Source organism: Artemia sp. Qi Xiang Cuo, chromosome 3 (assembly GCF_049724085.1).
Source record: "Artemia sp. Qi Xiang Cuo chromosome 3, ASM4972408v1, whole genome shotgun sequence".
NCBI lineage: Eukaryota > Metazoa > Arthropoda > Branchiopoda > Anostraca > Artemiidae > Artemia > Artemia sp. Qi Xiang Cuo.
In genome coordinates this window covers 49926483-49948149 of record NC_142796.1, presented here as the reverse complement: position 1 = coordinate 49948149, position 21667 = coordinate 49926483, and the positions used below count along the sequence as shown (strand labels likewise).

General features: G+C 37.7%; 1 protein-coding gene across 2 annotated transcripts in view; it reads left to right on the top strand.

Moving 5' to 3' along the window:
- The window catches only part of LOC148954224 (polyamine-transporting ATPase 13A3-like), a 158012-nt gene that overhangs the window by 36010 nt on the left and 100335 nt on the right, over positions 1-21667 (top strand). For both annotated transcript variants that reach the window (XM_089086075.1, XM_089086074.1), the window contains exons 6-8: positions 4993-5123; positions 6136-6318; positions 8660-8848. In XM_089086075.1, coding sequence (XP_088942201.1) covers positions 4993-5123; positions 6136-6318; positions 8660-8848 — 503 coding nt within the window. The remainder of the gene's footprint in view (positions 1-4992; positions 5124-6135; positions 6319-8659; positions 8849-21667) is intronic.

Below are 21667 nucleotides of genomic sequence, written 5' to 3'. Positions count from 1 at the left end.
AATGAACCTGTGTAATGGTACCATTTTATTTAAAAGAAAACTGGTTTGAAAAATTACTTTCTTCGTGCTCCTCCAATCATCAAATCCACTGAATGGGGAGGCGGCTTCCTAAAGGACCAAACTGATTTGCTCAATACAAACTTTCAAGCCAATACTCACGGTAGGTACTTCAGGCATCGCCTTATGTAGATAAGGCCTACGGTAATAAAAAAAGAATTGTTTGGGGAAGGGGATAAGGGTGTGTTTGAAAGGTGTTTTACCATTTTATGGGTCGGATAATTATTTTTTTTGTGTTTAGAGGGGGGGGGGAGGGGTTCAAATCCGACATAATTTTATAGTAAAAGTTACCCCCTTGTGGTGTGAAATACGCAGCAGTTCTCCGGATGCATGTATAGATTCTTTGGTGTAGCTAAAATTTGTCATACAACTTATTCGTTTCGTCAGACTTTAGCTGAAGAATAAACTAAAGGAATTATTATAATCAGGTGTATAGAATCCTTAGATGAAAAATAACAATTAGCATTCTTATTCTTTTTTCTAAGATGGCGTATTTTAATTTGCATCAGCTATTTGAAAAATTCTGGGATCTATTAGCTTTTTTTATTAGCTGGGATCTATTTTTGCTGAAGCTACAGCTAACTCTAACCAAGGTGCAGATTCCATAGTCAAATCAAGTGCATATTTTGGCATTATCCGGCGTACTCCCCCCGGAACGTCGACAGCTGACATTCAGAGTTGTCTACAGAACTGTACTGAAGTGTCTCAAATACGGTCATCCAGATCTTTCTGCCTTAAATTTGAAAGTAAAGAATACCTACAAAAAGCAATAGACAGTCCACCTAAGATTGGCTACGAGCTGCTACCTGTGTCAGAATATAAGTTCCTGCCCCTCAGTGTTTCAAATGCAAGGCATTTGGCCTCACTGCTGCTAACTGTGTGAATTCAGAGAAATGCTCACATTGTGATGGTCTGCATAAAAACTCACCGTCGCCAGCTGCCCCTGAAGTGTCAACTTTGTGGTAAGACTGACCTTCCGTGCAACGCGTATATGCAGATTAATAAAACGCGTCAGTGATTAATAAAAGACCTCTTTTGTGTTAGCTCATGGCTGATTGTGATATGCTATGTCTACAGGAACATTTCCTATCGAAAGAAGGACTAGACCTGCTGCAACTTGACGGTTTGGTTAAAGTTTTCGGTTTCCTGCAGTATTTAGTCGAAGAGAAAGACTGTCCGATGGTGTTGCTCTGCTTGTTCATGCCGAACGTCTGCCCATACCAATTTCGTCTTCTGATTTCTTTGTGTCATTTCAGCTACTAGACGTTGCTATTTTTTCTAAATACATGCCAACTGGTTCCCGTGACTCAAATTCAGAGCGGAAGTTCAGCATAGCGTGCAGTAAGCTTGCAAATGCTGTGGCAGAATCGCAGAAACAAGGCCTTACTGCTATTGTTGTAGGGGATATGAATTGTAACCTTAGTTATACTAAGAGTTCTAGGACAGAGGTCCTTCTTAGTTCTTGTCCTCAATTCAGTGTAATGAACAACGACCTGGCATTTACATATATACATAATAGTGGTTCTACCTTGAATTCTGACTTTCCTCTCAACAAAATCGATTGCAATATACCCCTATTACCGTGTTAACAATGCAATCAGTGTTTCTGACCACCTACCTGTGCCGAATACGTTCCGCGTTGGCTCGAGTAATCATTGCATTCCACTCAAAAATAATAACCACTGGGTCATGAAACAAGAGTGGGAAAAAATTGATGTTCCTACCTACCATTCAGTGTTTGACAACATATTGTCTAAAATCGAAGTGCCTTACCTCCTATTGCAGCCTAGATCAGGCTTAATTCAGGCTGTCAAGCAGTTGTCGCTGACTACCTATTGCTCTGAAATCGTGCACGCGTTGAGAGTGACAGAAACGACGATTGTGCCTACGAGAAAAGTGCGGATGGGATCTGAAATACCAGAGTGGAATGAAAACGCCGAGCTTCGTGAAGCCTGTCGTCGGTCAGGGTTTTGGTTTCAGCTGTGGTGTCACAACGGTAGGCCTAAAGTGGACACAGTTAATGAAATTAGATTGTATATGAAACGCAAATTTGCTTAATGTTTAGCTCAACATCGTGCTCGTATTGTAAAAGAAAACAGTGCTCGTATCGAAACCAACCCCTCCCTGGTTTGGAAATTTGTGAAAAATAACAGAAGTGATAAGCGTTCCGACCCTCCCCATACAAGCCCTCGGAGGAAGAGTGGAATGACTACTTCCTTTCCGATTTCTCTGCACCTGATCCTCAGCTTGAACAGGTTTTCGAAAAGGAACTCGACAAAAGGCTCTCTGAGCCTACCGTAAGCACGGGTTTTGTAGTATCCGTAGTCCTTTGCTATTTGAGCACTTAACTCTACTATACCAAATGATTTTTTCATGTGGTTTATTGCTCCATTCTTTTTCTGTCGGTATCATCACTCCAGTTGTAAAAAAGGGAAAAAATCCATCTCAGTGCAGCTCGCATAGGCCAATTACTGTTGCCCCGGTTTTGTGTAAAATTTTAGAAATTCTGGTTGTTGAGGAAATAAACCGAGTGTGTTTTACACCCAGCAACCAGTTTGGGTTCAAAAAGTGTAGCAATAGAGAACAGGTGCATCACCTCATCTGTAATATTCTCCTCGAGTGTGATCAGACGGGTGAATCTATCATTATTGCGGGTTTAGATGTAAGTCGAGCGTTCGACTCCGGTCTTCATAGCCAGCTGTTGTTGAATGCAAATAACCGTGGTCTTGACAAGTCGGTAGTCCTCACTTTCCGTAATTTATATCGAAAACTTAAAGTGAAGGTCAAGATTAGTCTACTGGGTGGGATGAAAATTTCCTCTAATATTATCCCAGTCCGAAAAGGGATCCGTCAAGGAGCTATTTCTTCGCCCTCTTTTTACAATAACAGTATAGTTGAAGCTCAGCAAGTGGTTAAGCCTAGTTTTCTGTATCTTGGTCTAGATCTGTCATTATTGAATTACGCTGATGATATTCTGTTTTCAAGTCGTTCTTTTTCCCGTTTTGAAGAGAACTTTGCGACGCTGAAAAATTCATATGAGAAAATTGGTCCGTCTTTCAATGAGACTAAAACTAAGTTTATTTTGTTTAATCGTAAAAGAAGTGATCCGGCCCCCGAAGTAAAACTCGGTGACAAAATAGTAAAACCGTCGACAAGCACAGTGTACCGTGGTCTCCCTATTGGTTGGGATGTGAAGTCGACACGTTCTCTGTTAATCGATGATTTTACTAGCAAAGTCCGAAAAGCTTACAGTATGCTTATCTTTTTGAAAGCTTCATATAGTCGACAGATTCGGGCCCAGCTATTTTCGGCGATGGTTACACCACATGTGCTAGCGCTCTCTCCATTTTGGGCTCTTTTATCTGATGATAATAAACGTACGGTGCGTTCTTGCTTCTTCTGGTTTTGCAAATTTCTCTTGCGAGTGCCTCCTTGGAAGTGTAACACAGCGATTAGCAACCGTTACAATATACCCGACCCGTACACGGTTGTTCAGAAAAGAGTAGAGAGGTTACATACGAGCTTAACGGGAAATGAACTTTATGATGCTCTGCGATATTAGTGTTTATTTGTTGTCCTGTATATATATACCTGTGCGTTTCTTATGTGTTATTTCTCTATTTTTTTTTTTTCATTTCTTACTCCACTAGTTACGTTTTGTCTGGATTTAGTGGGAAATAAAATTCATTCCTTCATTTATTAATTAAAAGAAAAACAGCTTTTTTCAACTTAAGGTAAAAAGCAATATTATGAGAGGGCCTGTCCCTTCTTCAACCCTTGCTCTTTATGTTAATTCTTGAAGTTTGTTTTTAAATCTTTCTCATTCAAAATCAACGGCTTTTGTGTGTGAGTTGTCTTTCCTAAAGAATCAAGACAAAAAGTCAAACTTTAGCTTAAAGAGCGAGGGTTGGGGAAGGGACAGCCCCTCTTATATATAGAATAATTTCTGCTCATTTTAAGTTTTAATGTTGCTCTTTACCTTCAGTTGGAGTTTAATTTAATTTCTTACGTTTTTCAATTCATGCCAGGAAATTCCCCCCCCCCACCCCCTGTGTAACATTCGCCTCGAAACTCCCCTGGAAACTTTTCTATTCACGGTAAATTCTCCACGTGGAATATCCGTCCCCTCCTTTCTGGAGGAAATTACCCCGAAAAAATTCCATAAATTTCCCAACAACAAATACTATATGTGAATAATTTGGGCAAATAGCGTAATGTACAGTCCTTTCCCCAGGGACTATTGAGGGTCAAGTTATCACCAAGAAGAATAGCTATTGGACCTTTCAACTATGTTGAGACAAATGTCTATCTTAAAATTTTGATCGGATGTGATGAATGGGGTAAATGGGTATTGGTGGGGTGCTTGTTATCCTCCAATCTTTTTGGTGTCTTAAAAAAGGTACTAAAAAAGGTACTAGGACTATTCATTTTCTTTCGAATGAGATCTCTCCAAATCTTCTAGAGCCATTCGTTCAATGCGATTACCCCTGGAAAAAAAATGCATCCGTGATCTTTCTTCTGACAAAAAAAAACCACAAAAATCGACATTTTTGTAGATAGGAGCTTGAAACCTCTACGGTAGGGTTCGCTAATATGCTGAATCTGATGGCGTAATTTTCATTAAAATCGCTTGAATTTTTTTAGCTTGTTTCCCTCCTTTTTCGAAAATCATGCATATTTTTTCAGGCTCGTAGCTTTTGAGGGTCAACATTAAATTTATTGCATTTTATTTTGGAATCAGCCTAAAAAACAATCCTTTTGACGTGTCGTTTTTTTTTTTTTACCAAAATTCCGTTTTTTTGAGTTTCAGTTACTATTGGGACGAGTCGTCCCTTACTTACAGTTCGTCAACGCGAACTGTTTAATGTTTCTATGGTTAAAGTAGTGCAAAAAAGCGCATTTATATGCCAGTGATTAAAACAAACACAATTACAGGTGAAGAATCGCCGAAGACCAAAACCCCTATACCCTATATCAATGATGATTACTGTAACGACACCCATCAACGCCATACAATTTTTAGTGGAACAGAAATCCTACAGACGCGATTCTATGGATGTAAAGACGTAACTATATTTCTTATTTTTCAATTCACTCTGGCGTTCCAAACCGTATGTATGTCTTTAACTTGTTATTAAATAAAAAAAAGTTTTTTTTAACTGAAAGTAAGGAACGACGTTAAAACTTAAAACGAACAGAAATTATTCCCTATATGAAAGGGGCTGTCCCCTCCTCAACGCCTCGCTCTTTACGCTAAAGTTTTTTATTGTTTAAGATAAATAGAGTTGTGAGAAAGTCAAACTTTAGCGTAAAGAGCGAGGCGTTGAGGAGGGGACAGCCCCTTTCATATACGGAATAATAACTGGATGCCAAGATAAAACTGGTAAGAGCCGAATTAATTTATTTCATAGACATGCTCAGCCCAAAACACAACATGTTTTTGATCGCAAGGTTTTATCCATAAGCAAGTATATGCTATTATTGTTTGTTTATACATTATTATTAAACATATGGCATGTTATTGTACTTGTATAATAAGCTGCGGATATGGGTGCGATTGGAGGAAGAAAGTCCTCTGGATTCTGAGACAAGCCATATAAAAAGAAAAGAATAAAAACAATACGGCACTGGATTTTACAGCCACTACCCGTGCTGCTGATCTCCATTTCATGGCCCTTCAGCCAGGAAGTACAATGAAGGGCTGGAAGCCCTCCTTTTCTTTCGCACACCTTCCCTGCCTACATTCCCCTTTATTTTATGTCTATCTCTGTGGTAAATCTCATAATTGTTTACTTAGAAATAATAAAAATTTTCGCGAGTCCCCCCTCCTCCTCACCACCAGTATTTTTCTGAATCTATACTTCTTTTTGTTTTGATGAAATAGACTGAAAGTCTTAAGATGCGCAGCATGAGAAACACGATATACGGGTATATCATTTCTGGCTTTTTGCCAGAATTAGTCTGGCACTTATCTTATAGGATAAATGATAACGGCGAGAATACTTAAAGAAGAAATTTTAATGTGATGCCTTAATATGAAAATACTATCCGTTTTTATGAATATTTTATTTTATTCAGGCACATGCAATCGTGGTGAGAACTGGCTTTAACACCATCAAAGGCGAATTGATCCGTGCAATACTTCATCCCAAGTCTGTTGACTTCAAGTTTTACCAAGATTCTCTTCGTTTTCTTCTTATTATGGGATTGGTTGCCCTCTCTGGTGCAGTTTATTGTGTCTACCTGTTTACTGCTATTGGGGTGAGCAATACGTTTCAGAATTTTGTTAAATAGAAAATATGATTAGCTAGAAAAAACAGCCCTATAGTAGCTCAGTTACTCATTAGCGCTTGTTGGCCCGTCTCTGGGGAAGTCTTATGTTTCAACTTGTTTACTTCTATTAGGTTGATTACTACGTTTCTGAATTTTGTTTAAAAGACAAATGTGATTAGTTCAAAAACAGGCCAACACTAACTCAGTTACTCGTTTATTATTTTTTGTTGCCCCGTCTCTAGGGCCGTCTTTTGCATAAATCTGTTTGCTGCCATTGGGGTGTGCAACACGGTTCAGGATCTTGTTTAAAAGACAAATGCAATTTTTTTCGAAAACAGGCTAATACTAGCTCAGTTACTCGTTTATTAGGCTTTTGTTGTCCTGCCTCTAGGGCTATCTTTTGTGTCGATCTGTTAATTGTAATGGGGCTCTGAGCAATACGTTTCAGGATTTTGTTGGAATACAAATTAGATTTGCTAAAAAACACGACAACCCTAGCTCAATTACTTATATATGAAATTTATATTGCATAACTATTATCAGTAACACGCTGCAAGTATCCTATTTAGTCAATATTAAGGAAAATCAAGTTTTCCAGCCATAAGTTTTGGATCGAGTTCAAGATAAATGGGTGCTAAAGGAATAGAGAAATGATGGAGAAATGCTTGAGAAATAAAGGAATGATAGGGGGATAGAGAGGTGATAGAAAAATAGAGAAATAGCAGACAAATAGAGGGGTGAAAGAGAAATATAGAAATAAAGAAAAATAGAGAAACAAAAAGAAAGAGATAAGGGAGAGAAAGAGATAAGTCTCTTTTTCTTTGACATTTTATTATTCATTATAATATAATTTTGTTCGTTAAGTTTTCCTAAAATGTTCGAGTTCAAGAAGCAAAATAGCAAAAATTTATTTTCTCATGAGAAAATTAAAGTTATTTGCAGAATTGCGGCAGCGAAAAAGCAATAATAACGAGGATATATTTAAATTATAAACTATACATTTTAAATCCTGTTAATGTCCTTCAGTTTTATAAAAGCTCTATAAGAGCTTTGCGAAACAATATCTGTTCCCTCGATTGCAAAAGAAAGGATGTCCACAGCCCGTCGTCATTCATTAAAAGAAGAAGAAGAAGTAATTTATTAGGGAAAAAAGGAACAAAATATATTAAGCTCTAGGAATTAAGCTCTAGGGAGCCTGTGTGGCCAAAATATGCAATAATTTCCTGCATAAAACAACCACGAGAAAAAATAAATAAAAACTGTTAGCATGAATAATCACACACAGAGGTATATACTTGTCGTAATCCTTTTGAGCCCAGCAAATACATAAACTATGTTCACAAGAGGGTGTGAAAAAACAGTCAAAATATGTAAATGTCCCTTAAACAATCCAAGAGGAGACAAAGGTTTGGTCTGGAGAGCAATTGATTGATGAATAGCTATTAATTAATTAACGACCGTATATGACATCGAAGGCATATCAAGGCTTTTGATGGGGGGGGGGGCAATAAAACATTTTTGAAAAACACTTTAAAAATTTGTTTGTATGCATTTTTTTTTACGTTTTTTATGAGCAGGACAAAAATTTCAAAGGGTGGGTTAAAATCCATTACCCCCCCCCCCCAACCCACCCCTGAATACGGCCTTGCATGACACAACACATTTCTTAGTATTACCTTTAAAAGTGTGAGGGTCTACGTAACCTTGAACAACACTAGTCAGAACTTTTGGTCAATGTTTGAGATCCTAGACAAGAAAAGAGAATTCCAAGCGTGCTGAGGATGTTAAGGCCGAGTGTGCATTGACATGGGTATAGGTTGACTTTGGTCGTAATCCAAAAGGTCAGGAAATGCCAATTAATTGTTGAATTTTTCGTTTGATGCAATCAGGTTATGTGATTGAACTTAGAGTTCAAAGCAGTTTGATTTTTTTCATAGAAGCTTGAAAAGAACTTGGGCTGGAGGCAAAGTCTATCTAGGGTTTGCGGAGTTACTGGGTCTGACCCCCCTTTCCCCCCAAAAAAACCTCTGGCTCTTAAAAACGTAACAAAAATGCATATAAATCAATTTTTAATTCATTTTTAAAGTCTTTTTGCAAATCCCCTCTACAGACCTCCAACCCCCGACCTCATTTATATTCACTCTTCAACTTGGCAACACTAACGAAAATGCGATGCCCTACTAAAAACTTCATAATTTAAAAAAAAAAAGAAAAAAAAAGAAAAATCTTAAAAATCTAGGTTTTCTGGCATGAATAGACCGAGGGGGAGGGATGTTTTAATTTGATGTCCTTGGCACTTTAATGCTAATTTGGCTATTTTTTGTCTTAGGCCGAAACGGAAGAAGTTGTTATAAGGGCACTAGACATATTAACTATAGTCATACCTCCCGCTATGCCTGCGGCCGTAAGTGCCGGGACTCTGTATGCTATGAGACGTCTTGAAAGACAAAATGTTCACTCTATTGCTCCTGGGCGTATCAATATGGCTGGAAAAGTAAACATTGTTTGTTTTGATAAGGTAAGGCATTTTTTTGTGCAGTGCCCGTAACATGAATTCTACTAATTAATTTAAGATACCAAGAGCAGTGGAAATGAATTGTGATTTTTATATCGGTTTAGTAGAAATTAGCACATCCATGTATATCTTAATAAAAATCAAGAATTTAGTTTTTAATGAAAAAATCTCCTTACGCAGTTGTCCTGTTTTGTTTTCTGAGCGTCAATTTAAAATACACAAAGTGGGTAAATTCAAAAAAAAAAAAAAAAAATAACTTGAGAAATTGTAGAATCCTTGAAAAAGGTAGCTGTTTTTGGGAAGTAATATTTGAACTTTGACAGACGAAAAGTATTGCCAAATTTACTTAATTAACTTTGGATATTTGTTTCCACGATTCACCATGGCAAAACTGAGGAAAATATGGTAATGGACTAGAAACTCTTGATTTTGAAACAATAAAAAGATATTTGTTAGAAAATCATGGCTTTTTAGGCATAAATAGACCTGAGATGGATCCATGCGGCAAAAATTGTTTGATGTCCTCGGTACTTTAAGGAAATTTAAAGTTCTATTGTCCTTTCCAAGCACAGTTCATATAATTATCCAGTATGATCATTCCCTATCTCACCCATTATAAAAACCCGGACCGGGGTGCGAGTGCTCCAGAGAACGTAGAAACATAAGCGGCGTCAGATCTTTTCACGGGTAGACAAGTCAGACGCGAAACAATCGGAAACAAGTGGAAACCCGCTATTACGAATAATGCACTTTACGCGAAAACAAGTGGAAACCCGCTATTAATAACTGCACGAAGAAGTGGGAGGAGCTTTTTGTTCGCACCGAGAACGAAGACCAGAAATGATCTGCAATAAGCTTACTGGATAATTATATGAACTGTGTTTCCAAGTGACGAAATAAATAGCGTGTAGGTGTGTGCCATTTTATCCACCAAACCAAAATTGCCCCTTTCTTGTCCCTACTGGTGTGTTGGTACATACCCTGTGTCGTTATAGCTATTTGAATTCAGATTGGTGATTATTGTATCACCACAATGAAATCACAATCCCTCAAAAAGTCTAGTGAGTTAACCCTATACAGTGTGTGAGACTTCTAAAATGAAAAATTTTTACTCCATTGCCCCTGGACGTATTTATGTAACTGGAAAAGTTAGCAATATTTTTGGATAAGGTATTGTTCTTTTTTTTTTTTTTTTTTTTTTTTTTTTTTTTTTTTTTTGCACAGCCAAAAAGAAGTCAAAAGAAAAAATTTATTGATCAAATAAAGAAAATCATTAATTGCTATCTGATTCAATTACTTCTTGGTCACGCAGGAAAAATCAGCTCTTTTTTTGCGAAGGCTAGTAGATAGGAGGGTCTCTGAACCAAGCTGTTAGTTGTAGTAATATTAGCATTACTTTAGTAGCATTAATAAATTGTGTATTAGCATTAATAAATTGTATGGCTCTAATAAAATCAAAAGAAATGAAAAGATGTAATGACATAAGAAATGAAATGAAAGAAATGAATTCTAACACATGATGTCGTCAGAAAGTATTTACTTCATAGCCTTTTTCGTTTATTAATTAAAAAAAAAATTTCCACAAAATAAGTTTTTAAAAGAAAAGTAAAGAGCTCCATTAAACAAAAAATGAGCAAAAATAAAATCAAATAATCTACCAAGCGTGAAACTACCACAAATCAGCATCGATAAATAAATGAAACCCAAAACGAACAGAAATTACAATAAATAACCAATTCAAACTCAAAACGAGCAAAAATTAACATAAGGTGGGCGCAAAACCCCTATGCCTTCCCAAGGCCAGAACAAAATTTGCACTTTACTTTAATACTTTAATAATACTTTAAATCTTTCCGTTTTTTTAAGACTTTATAGTTTGGCCTGCTATTTGTATGCTGGAGAAAAATTTTCAGCAATTTTTAACAACATACACCCTTTTGAAAATATGGACACAAATAGTACTGTTTAACTTAGTTTCATACCTCCTCTAGTTGACCTGAAATGGAAAACGAAACCATTCGCAAAAAAATCTGTTTACTTTCTTTGATAGCTTGTACACGCTTACGCAATTTTGATTTAGTTAAGTTTTATGAGCAGAAGTAGTCCCGAAAGTTTGAATATAATACCCTCAGTGGTTCTTGGGATACTGCTGAGATGTTTTATTGGGAATTAGTATTAACACAGTGTATTTTGATTTAATCTTAAGGCAACATTTAGTTTTTAAACAATAATGGGAGAATGGGAGGGTGGGCGTGGGAGGGTGGGAGTGGGAGGGGGATTAGTTGCCCTCCAATCATTTTCGACTATTAAAAAGGGTATCAGCCCTTTCTATTTTCAATCGAATTAGTCCTTTTCGAAGATGCCACGACAACTCCTTCGATAACTGCCCTGATCTAAACAACCACAACAACAAAAAGATAATACATAATACCCACATTTATCTTGACATAAAAATGTCAAGCCTTTCAATCACTTTCGACTATTAAAAAGGGCACTATACCGGTCGATTTCCAATCGAATGAGCCCTTTTTGAAACGATAACACTTTCTATAAACTCTTTATATTCCTCAAGGGAATAAATTGCACCCCTTACCTTAAGGTCTGTTAGGGTGGTTGTCATCTTCTATGACCGAATTTCCAGAACTTTCAAATACGTTAAACAAAATGGCTGTATCAAAATTTTGAATGGATGTGTTTGGGGAAATGTTGGGTGTGAGAGGGGCGGTAGTCACTCTCCAATCACTTTCAACTATTAAAAATGGCCCTAGGCCTTTCAATTTCCAATCAAATGAGCCCTTTTGGAGTTTGTACGACAAAACTTTCAATAAAAATCTTAAATGCCCCCAGGGCATAACTTAAAATCCTTGCCCTGAGTGCTTGGGGGGGGGGGGGGGTGGTGTCATTCTCAAAGACCTAATTTCCAGAATTTGCTTTTTCGTTGAACAAAATGGCTATCTGAAAATTTTTATTGGATGTATTTGGAGGAATGGTGGGCGTGAGAGGGAGGTTAGTTACCCTCCAAAAAAAAAAATTAATTTACTAGCTCTTAATGAAAAAAAATGCCAATATATGTTATTTTCGGGAACTGGATCAGTAGTGTCAGATAGCTTCTCTCTTTTCTTGAATGGTTTTGAATTAAAACGGGTAGATCAGTTCAAATATCTTGGGATTATTTTAGATGACAATTTGTCATTTCATAAGTATATAAAAATACTGCCGTTAAAATCTTCCCGAAATATTTGCATGCTAACTCGTCTTCTTCATTTCTTTCCTAAATCCATTCTAAAATCTATTTATTATTCTTTCGTCCACCCATATTTTCTCTATTGCATTTTGTTTTGGGCATCTACCTTTTCATCTGTTTTCAAATCTCTCCAAATACTTCAGAATAAAGCCAAGAGGACTCTTTTTAACGTTGATTGTAGATCTTCAGTTAGACACCTATACGGGACTTCTGGAATTTATTCTTTGGACCAACTTCATTTAATTTCTATCTCTAGTATTTGTCACGATTATCAGTATAGTAATTTACCTGTAAATTTCTCCGGAATTTTTCCAACTAATTCTCAATTTCATAATTATCGCCCGACATCGAGAGCGAGATTCAGCATCCGTCACACTGGGCCAAAAATCTGGAACTCAATTCCAGAATCAGTTCGAGAATGCAGCAACAAGCGACATTTTCTAAGAATGGTGAAGATATATCTTATGACATGCTAAGCATTTTGTTCATTAGGGTTTTCTTTTTCGTTGTTGTAAAATTTAGTTAGAAAATGGCTGTGTATTTTCGTTGGCAATATTTTCAGCGCTAAAGTATGCCACCAGGCATGTGCGCTGTTTTGTGACATTCATTTATGTATGTGTTATAAATAAAAATATTCTACTATACTCTACTCCAATCACTTTCGACTATTACAAAGGGCACCAGCCCTCTCAATTTCCAATTGAATGAGCCCCTTTTGAAGGTTTATGACAACTCTATCTATAAAAACCTTATATACCCCCAGGGCATAACTTAAAACCTTTGCCTTTGGGGCTCTGGGGGGTTTTTCATCCTTAAATACATAATTTCTAGAACTTTCAACTACGTTGAACAAAATGGCTATCTCTAAACTTTGATTGAATATTTTTGGGGAAAGGGTGGGCAATTTTGGGTAAGAGGGGGATTAATTACTCTTCACTTACTTCTGACAGTCAGGTAGGATAAGCTCAATTTCCCATCCAACGAGTCCTTTTTGAAATTCCTTCGAAGACTGCCTATATAAACTTTATATGTCCCCAGGGTATAACTTAAAACCCTTGCACTGAGGACTCTAAGGGAGTTATCATCAAAAAAGACCTTATTTCAAGAACTTTCAACTACGTTGAACAAAATGGATGTCTCAAAATTTTGATTGGATGTGTATGGGAAAATGGTGGGCGTGAGAGGGGAATTAGTCGCCCTCCAGTCACTTTCGACTATTAAAAAAGGTACTAGCCCTTTCAATTTCCAATTGAATGAGACCTTTTGAAGTTTCTTCGCTTTCAATAAAAACATTATATGCCCCTAGGGCATAACTTACAACCCTTGCCTTGAGAGCTGTGGGGGGAGGGGTTGTCATCCATAAAGACCTGATTTCCAAAACTTTCAACTACGTTGAATAAAATGGCTATCTAAAATATTGACTGAATGTGTTTGGGGAAAATATGGGATTGAGCGGTGGGTAAGGTGTCATCAAATCACTTTCTATTATTCAAAATGCCACTAGCTCATTGAATTTAAAATTAACTGAGCCCTTTTCCAAGATTCTACAACAAAGATTTCAATAAAGTCCTTGTATATCCCCATGGCATAACTTGTAACCCTTGCCCTGAAGATTGTAGGGGGGGGGGGTGTCCTGCTCAAAGGTATAATTTCCTGGACTTTGAATTGCGTGGAACAAAATGGCTATCTCAAAATCTTTATTGGATGGGTTTGGGGAAATAGTGGGCGTGGAAAAGGTGTTAGTTGCTTTCCAATCACTTTCCACTATTAAAAAGGGCACTAACCATTTCAATTTCCAATTAAATGAGCCTTTTTTGAAGTTTCTACGACACTACGTTATATAAGAACGTTGTATACCCCCAGGGCACAATTTACAACCCTTCTCCTGAGGGTAGTGGGGGGGTTGTCAGTCTTAAAGACCTAATTTCTAGAACTTAAAACTATGTTGAATAAAATGGCTATATCAAAGTTTTGATAAGATGTGTTTTGGGAAAAGGTGGGCGTGAGAGGCGGATTAGTTGCCCTCTAATCATTTTCGACTATTAAAAAGGGCACTAGCAGTAGAGAGGCCTCAATTGATCCGACGAGACCCACGTGGTTGATGGTTTTCTCAGTGAGAATAAAAAAACAGGAATTTTCTCACTTGAAAAAACATGAATTTTATCACTTTTATGGTTTTTTTCTTGGATGGTTATGGGTTTTGGTAAATTTATTTGATGTTTTTAATTGGTGTCAAAAGCAATTCATGTATGTTTTATGGTTTTTGTCAGTGAGAATTTGAATAACAGGAACTTTCTCACATTTATGTCTGTTTTCTTGGATGGTTATGTGTGTGGGTCAATTTATTTGATGTTTTTCATGGATGTCAACAGCAGTTCATGTCTGTTTTATGGCTTTTGTCAGTGAGAATGGAAAAACAGGAACTTTCTCACTTTAATGGATTATTGAGTCTAATGGGGGCAGGTCAATGACACTTCCTTCTTGTTATTGCTCGATGCAAATGTTATGATCCAGAAATAGTATTTCTTGTTGTTGCTCGACGCGAATGTTATGAGTTTCCAGGAAACAGTTAGATCACGTGTTTCCTTCTCAGCCAATCAGCGAGTCGGATACATCCTCCTTCTCAGCCAATCAGAGGGCATGCTTACATATTAGCGGTGGAGGGAATATAAGGAAAGGGTTTTTTGCTAAAGTTTTATTAGTCTGTGAATAGAATTCAAAGGAGTGAGAACAGTTTTGACTTTACTCATTTGGATATATATTTGTGTTGATGGCGATGAGTGGAATGTTTACCCTTTTAGAAGTTGATAGTGGAGTTGATGATAATACTACAAGAGCACCAAACATTGCGGTGGAAATCACGAAAGGATCACGGCTTTGTCTGGAATGGGATGTAGTATATGCAAGATATGTGATGTCCTTGAGCCAATTTAAAATAGGGAATCAATTATGTTTTGCTGCAAAAGTTGATATATCCCATGTGAATAGACTTTAATGTGCTTTAAGTGCATTAGCAAAACACATTGAAGACAATAAACACTATCGCTAATTGTACATGCTCTATATTATTAATGTTGTTGTAATTATTCAATAAAATTGTTTTGAAATCGAAAATGTTCCCTTTCTTTTCTGGTTAGGTTAGGCTAGCGAATCAGGGTCAGTCTAGAGTCAGCAGTCAGAGTGAAAGGATTGAAAAATGAATAAATTTGAGAAAGAGAGAATTAGATCAAATCTAGTGTTTATGGAAAAACATTTGATTTTGGATGATGATTTTCTCGAGTTATCTCTTAAACGCAGGATATTCTCTTGTCAGGGAACACTTGACAATATAATGAGGATTTTCTTTTGGGCTCTTGTTAACACCGTCCTCTAGAATCAAACGTCTTTCCATAAGAACTAGATAACCCTTTTCTTTTTTGTTGTTGTAAGTGCACGCTCTCAGCGAATGTCAAGGTCGATTTATTTGTTATTGTTGTTGTAAGTGCACGCTCTCAGCGAATGTCAAGGTCAATATATTTGTTGTTGTTGTTTTAAGTGCACGCTCTCAGCGAATGTTATGAGTTTCCAGAAATAGGAAACACTATTTGTTGTTGTTGTTGTTTTGGGCACGCTCTCAGCGAATGTCAAGGTCGATGTTGTTGTTGTTGTTGTAAGTGCACGCTCTCAGCGAATGTTATGAGTTTCCAGAAATAGTATTTGTTGTTTTTGCTCGAGGTAAATGTTATGAGTTTCCAGGAAACAGTTAGATCACGTTTCTACTTCTCAGCCAATCAGAGGGCTTGCTTACATAACAATTTGACCTTGAGATTTCGTATATAACGGACATGCAATGTGATTAAATTATCAGAAAGTATTTTGACATAGTTGATATAACAATGGATAAATTCGATGAATTAGAAGCCTTGGCAACTTCAATTTACCATGTAAGTGCATTTTTTATTTTCAAAATAAAATTATTTTCCTTGGTCACCCTCCAGTATATTTAGGTAAGTACCCCCCCCCCATACAATACAAACATCACTCTACAATCTTTATACTCGATGGAAAACGTAAATATATTCTTTTTACCCTCAAAACCTAAAACCTAACCCCCCCCCTCACTGTTTTACAACCAAATTCTCGCAAATGGAAATAATTATCTGTTCGTTAAATTCCTGTTTTTTATTTTCAAATAAAATTATTTTACTTGCTCACCCTCTAGTCTATTCAGGTAAATCCCCCCCATACAATACAATCATCACTATACAATCTTTATACTCGATGGAAAACGTAAATATATTCTTTTTACCCTCGAAACCTAACCCCCTCCCCCCTCACTGTTTTACAACCAAATTCTCGCAAATGGAAATAATTATCTTATCGTTAAATTTTAGCCTTTCTCTATTGTGATTTAAAGTGTCTACTGACTTCTGTCAATTTTTAATGAAAATGCCGCTCTGTTTTGACACAATCTCCAGTGCGAGGTTAAAATTAGCTATCACCCCTTTTCCCTCTGTGTTTACGAACGCAGCGGCCAAAGTCAAAGGAACCGTTCTTCCGTCAAAATTAAAACGCTATGAGGCAATAATTAAGCACAGACGTGATGCTCTATTTTGGGGAAGTGAAACAGATTATTTTCAAATTAAGGTCTAACAATATATTTGGGACATTATGTAAAAGGGGGAGAGGGGGCAATGTCTCGCTTCTAACAGCTTCGTTGTAAGTAAATTATGTAAAAGGGGGAGGGCATTGCCCTCAATTCTACCGCCATCAGTGTAAAATGAAAACAAACGGTGCAAGGCTAGAAAGAAAAGTCTTTGGGAGTTGCATGAAGCTTATATTATGTGTAAATTGAATAGCATTTTAACCTATGTTTGCAAAATTTAGGCCTATAGGCCGCTGGGTTAAGGATCTAATTTAAAGCCTATAGACGGGAAACATTTATTATTTTTCTAAATGGTAAAAATATAAACAATGATTCCTATCCTATGACTATAGACTACTGATTGTCTAATAAAAACGTTTGATTTCTAAGCCTAATATATTTCTCGCGAAATTTTTACTTTTTGCTTTACTGAAAAGAGATAAATGCTTTTCTAAACAAAATTATATGGATGATGATACTAACTTTCTTATTGTAAAAAAGGGGCAAATTATTTTGATACTAATTTTTTTCTCTTCTTTTTAAGGCAAATTATGAAGAATTTGCTGCCCCTCCAGCTGTAAAGAGAGCTATGGGTACAGCAAATAGCAAAGAATGTACCCCAACTCCATCAAAGAAAGCAAGAGATGACGAGGCAGCCCCATCACTGCCAGCCCCAATACAGTCCGGTCAAAAACCGAAAAGACAATGGGCCATAAGGAAGGTGAACCCTGCTGGCTCATCTATGCAATCCCATAACATCGCAGTCCAATCTGCAGAAGAACATAGCGACGCTGCCCCGTCCGCCCTCCAACACACACGACCTGGACCATCCGGCTCCCAAGTGCAGCCAGGATTTGCAAATGTGAGTATTTTTTCCTCAAACTATCTTATAGAAATACATATCTATTTCTTCCAATGTTTTTTTCTTTTCACTATTTTTCAACATTGTGTAAAAGTGTATGCCAGCGGGATATTAACCCCTCATCCCCCAACCATTGGTTGCTCCCCCCCTCCCTCGGGGAGATCGCAATATAATTTAATTTTTGAATAAAAACCGCTCCTCTTTTAATATTTACTATTTCATATGTTGATATCTATTCTCTATCTCAGATAGTTTGAGATACATTTGAAACTCTGTGAATGCTATTCTTCAAATAGTTTTAAAAGAGAGTTTATTCCATTTTATCCATATCAGCGTCTTAATTTACACTGAGCCTTACATCGTGCCAAGATTCTAGTGAGGGGAAACCAGGCTAACGGTTCTCGGCATTTTGAAGTTCAATCTTGGAAATTTGAACACTCGCGTGCGATAGGTTACAATAATTAAACTCATGAGTTCACTGAATCTGTGTGGAATTAGAGAAAAAAATAGCGACTTTTGACGGGCATTATGTAAATGCGGGTCGGGAAGTGCTGTGGGAAGCACCGCGGGGCAGAGAAGCGGGCTGCGCTACGGACCCGAGAAGCGCCGTGGGGATGCGCCGCGGGAAGCGCTGCGGGGAAGTGCCGCGAAATAAAAACAAAACAAAAAACAGTAGGGCTGATTTGAACACATTGAAAATAAGCCAATTTTTTTTTGAACAAATTGCCATCTTCTATGTAAAGCGGTGTTTTAGATTGTACATATCTTAAGTTGGAAATTGACCGCTTTCAGTTGAATTAACCAAATGCTATTAAGCGTGTTTTAAGCAATAATAATCCAAATTTTAACAGTAGGGGTGATTTGAACACTTTGAAAATAAGCTATTTTTCATTTATAGGTTGGATCATTGGTCCCATACTCATTAACACCATCGTCCTCATCAGTTGGAGAAGGTGAGGAGCTCTCCAACAACATTTCACCATGGAGTGATATCGCTAATTCCGATGAAATATCTGATAATATTGATGAGTATTTAAATTATTTTTTTAATGTAGATAATAGCACAGTTGAGCTGGGGGACTTGAGTCAAAATACGCTACAGTTTTTAGAGGATTTCACAAACGAATTAACTGCGAACCCTCCTCCTCCTCCTCCTCCAGCCTCCAATACCCTAACAAGTCCACTTCAAACAACTGAAGTGGAAAATTCGCCAAATTTTGTTGAACAACTGGGGGGTGGGGGAGATATACAAGAGGGGGAGGGGGGTACAACTTTTCCAGACTTTCAATTGACCAATACAATTTTAAATGCAATAGTTGTTTACACTGTGACGTTTGGTGATCCCTTTAATTCACTAATGGGGGGAAAATTTGTTTTTGACCCCGTAGAAATTGTGCATGACTGGAGATAAAATTCGTGCACTTCTGGAGAGCCAAATTCAATTGTGGGGGAGGGATTCAATTAAGGTTTCTATTGTTTTAAAGGTGTTTTATTTAAATGAGGGGAAAAGTGAAGTTTATTATCATTATGTACATTCCGAGATGCGTTTGGCTAATCCGAATTTAAAAAATTTTGAGGGAGCTTTCATTGATTGGGTAGATCAAATTATAACGCATCTTGAGAACTTTAATGAAAACGGGAATGGATCTTTAGTTCTTTTTGTTGAAAATTTAAGTGTAAATATATGTAAATTTAAGAAAGATTTTATTTTAAGAGGGGGGCATTGGGGCACGGGTACAGTTTTAAATTATAATCCACATCTAGAAGGTTGTCAATGTGTCCAGCGGATCTGTTTTGAAACAGGTCAAAAGTGTTTCAGATATGCTTTCCTCATATCAGCATTTCAGCCTGTAGCAGATGACGCCACCAAGACGAATTTAGACAATTGGGCTGTACATGGGAAGGACGGGTCCGATTTCCCCATTGTAGATTTCTCGTGTTTAGAGGGAAAATACCCAGTAACGCTACGATCCATTGACATTTTTAAAAGGGCTAATGCCCATTTAAATATTGGGGTTACTGTGGTTCAGTATGAAACCGAATTTGAGGATGGGACTCGTTCTAAAAAGAAGGGGGTGGTTTTCCCTGTAAGGGGCCCGTCAATTGATTTGGTCAGACACTGGGTTTGGTTGTTATACACACCACCTAGTGACCCTGCCAATTCAATTGGCCATTTTAACCCTATCACAGACATTAGTAGAGTTCTGGGGGAGGGTAAGAAACAGAGTTCACGTTTCTACTGTCCAACATGCCTCTCTAGATTTTGCACTGAATTAAAGTTGCAAAATGACATGAGGCATTGTAGCCGACATGGCTATCAGACAGTGGAAATGGTTTCAGGGGATAGGTCCATTCTACGCTTTAAAAATTTCCAGAACACCCTCCTCCAGTGCGACAAAATATCTTTAGACTGTGAAGCTAAGCTGATGGAGGTGAATGAACCTCGATTTCCAAACCGAATTAAAGAACACCAGGCTATTGCAGTGTCCTATGCTCACGCGCCAAGAGACAGTTCTAACACCCTGCGCTTGTTAGAAATAGTAGAAACATTGGATGAGGGGGAGTTCATGGTCAAGGCACTGACTAAACTAATTGGCACGGCTAATGGTTATATTCCTCATTTGAGAAATACCCATTACCAATGGGTACTGTCTGCAGAGTATCATCTCGCGATTAAAGATAAAAAAATATTTGGGGGTTTGAAGGGGAAGTTTGCCGAGGGGAATAAGAGAACGAAAGGAAAAAGAGGTGGGAGGGGGACACTCAGCGACCAGGCTCACTTGTGGCCGGACAGCTCCGCGGGGGGTAGTAATTTTAGAGGAGTTGCGCATCAATCGTGTAATTTAAATGTTAGCCAGCAGTTTTTCAACTCTGTTTTTATCCACAACTCTAATTATGATTTAAAATTTATTTTACCGGCACTGGCACGTATGCACAAGGAGAGAGGGGGAGTTGATAGTCCATGGGTAAATAGTTCATTTACCTATAACATTATTCCCAAATCGGCCGAGAAGTTATTGCTTCTCGAACTGAAATGGCAGGTAGTGGATAATGGGCACACGTGTTGGAATAAAATCAGGTTTTTAGATTCCAGGTTTTTTAGAGTCAATTGATTCAAGTGCATAAAAGCGACAATTTTGATAGCTTTCCCTTGCTGAAACAGCACTTTTCAAACAGTTAAATGTATGACCTGTTGACCTGCAAAGATGTATACGCATATGATAATTGATGTTCTTGCACTTGCTTAAGTGAGGTGAAACTACCGCCAATTGAAGCTTTTTACAATTCACTGACCAGCAGTGAATGCACAGCCGAGGAATATGAGTTTGCCAAGAAGGTGTGGTCTAAGGGGGATTGTAAAAATGGGTGGGATTATTGTAGACTGTACTTGGCCAGTGACGTTTTAACTCTGTTGGATATAGTCTGTAAGAACACAGACCAAATCTATTCAGAGTTCGGGTTAGATATAGGCTATTATTTTTCTACACCCCATTTAGTGATGGATTTGATTTTAAAAATTAGTAGGGAGGAAATAGGCCTAATCACCGATGTAGATCAGCACCTTTTTGTAGAGCGTTCAATGAGGGGAGGGTATGTTTTGCATGGGGACCGCGTCTTATAAACCGATCCGAGCGGACAAAACACCGGTGCAAAGTCAAATGCAGTGTTCTTGGACATGAGCTCATTGTACCCCTCGGTAATGTCAGACTACTCTTTGCCGTGTGGGAACTATCAATGGCTTGAGAATCCTTGTGAGTTCCCCGACATTACCACCGTCGAGGACAACGGGCCACAAAGTAGGTTCTTTGAAGTTCACGGTCACATTCCACTGGCGCTTCACGACTCCGTCAAAGATTTTGTCTTTCCCTGTATCAATCGACCCGTGAGCAGGGACTCGCTGAGCCCCTACAATCGATCATTGGTTGAGGATATGGGGATGCACTGGACCCCCTCCAAACAGAAACTGATTGCTGATTTGGACCCTAAGGAGAATATCGTTGTTCACCATGTGCTTTTGCACTGGATGGTTAACAATGGTTTCAAAATAACCAAAATACATAAGGTCCTACAGTACAATCAGCGACCATATTT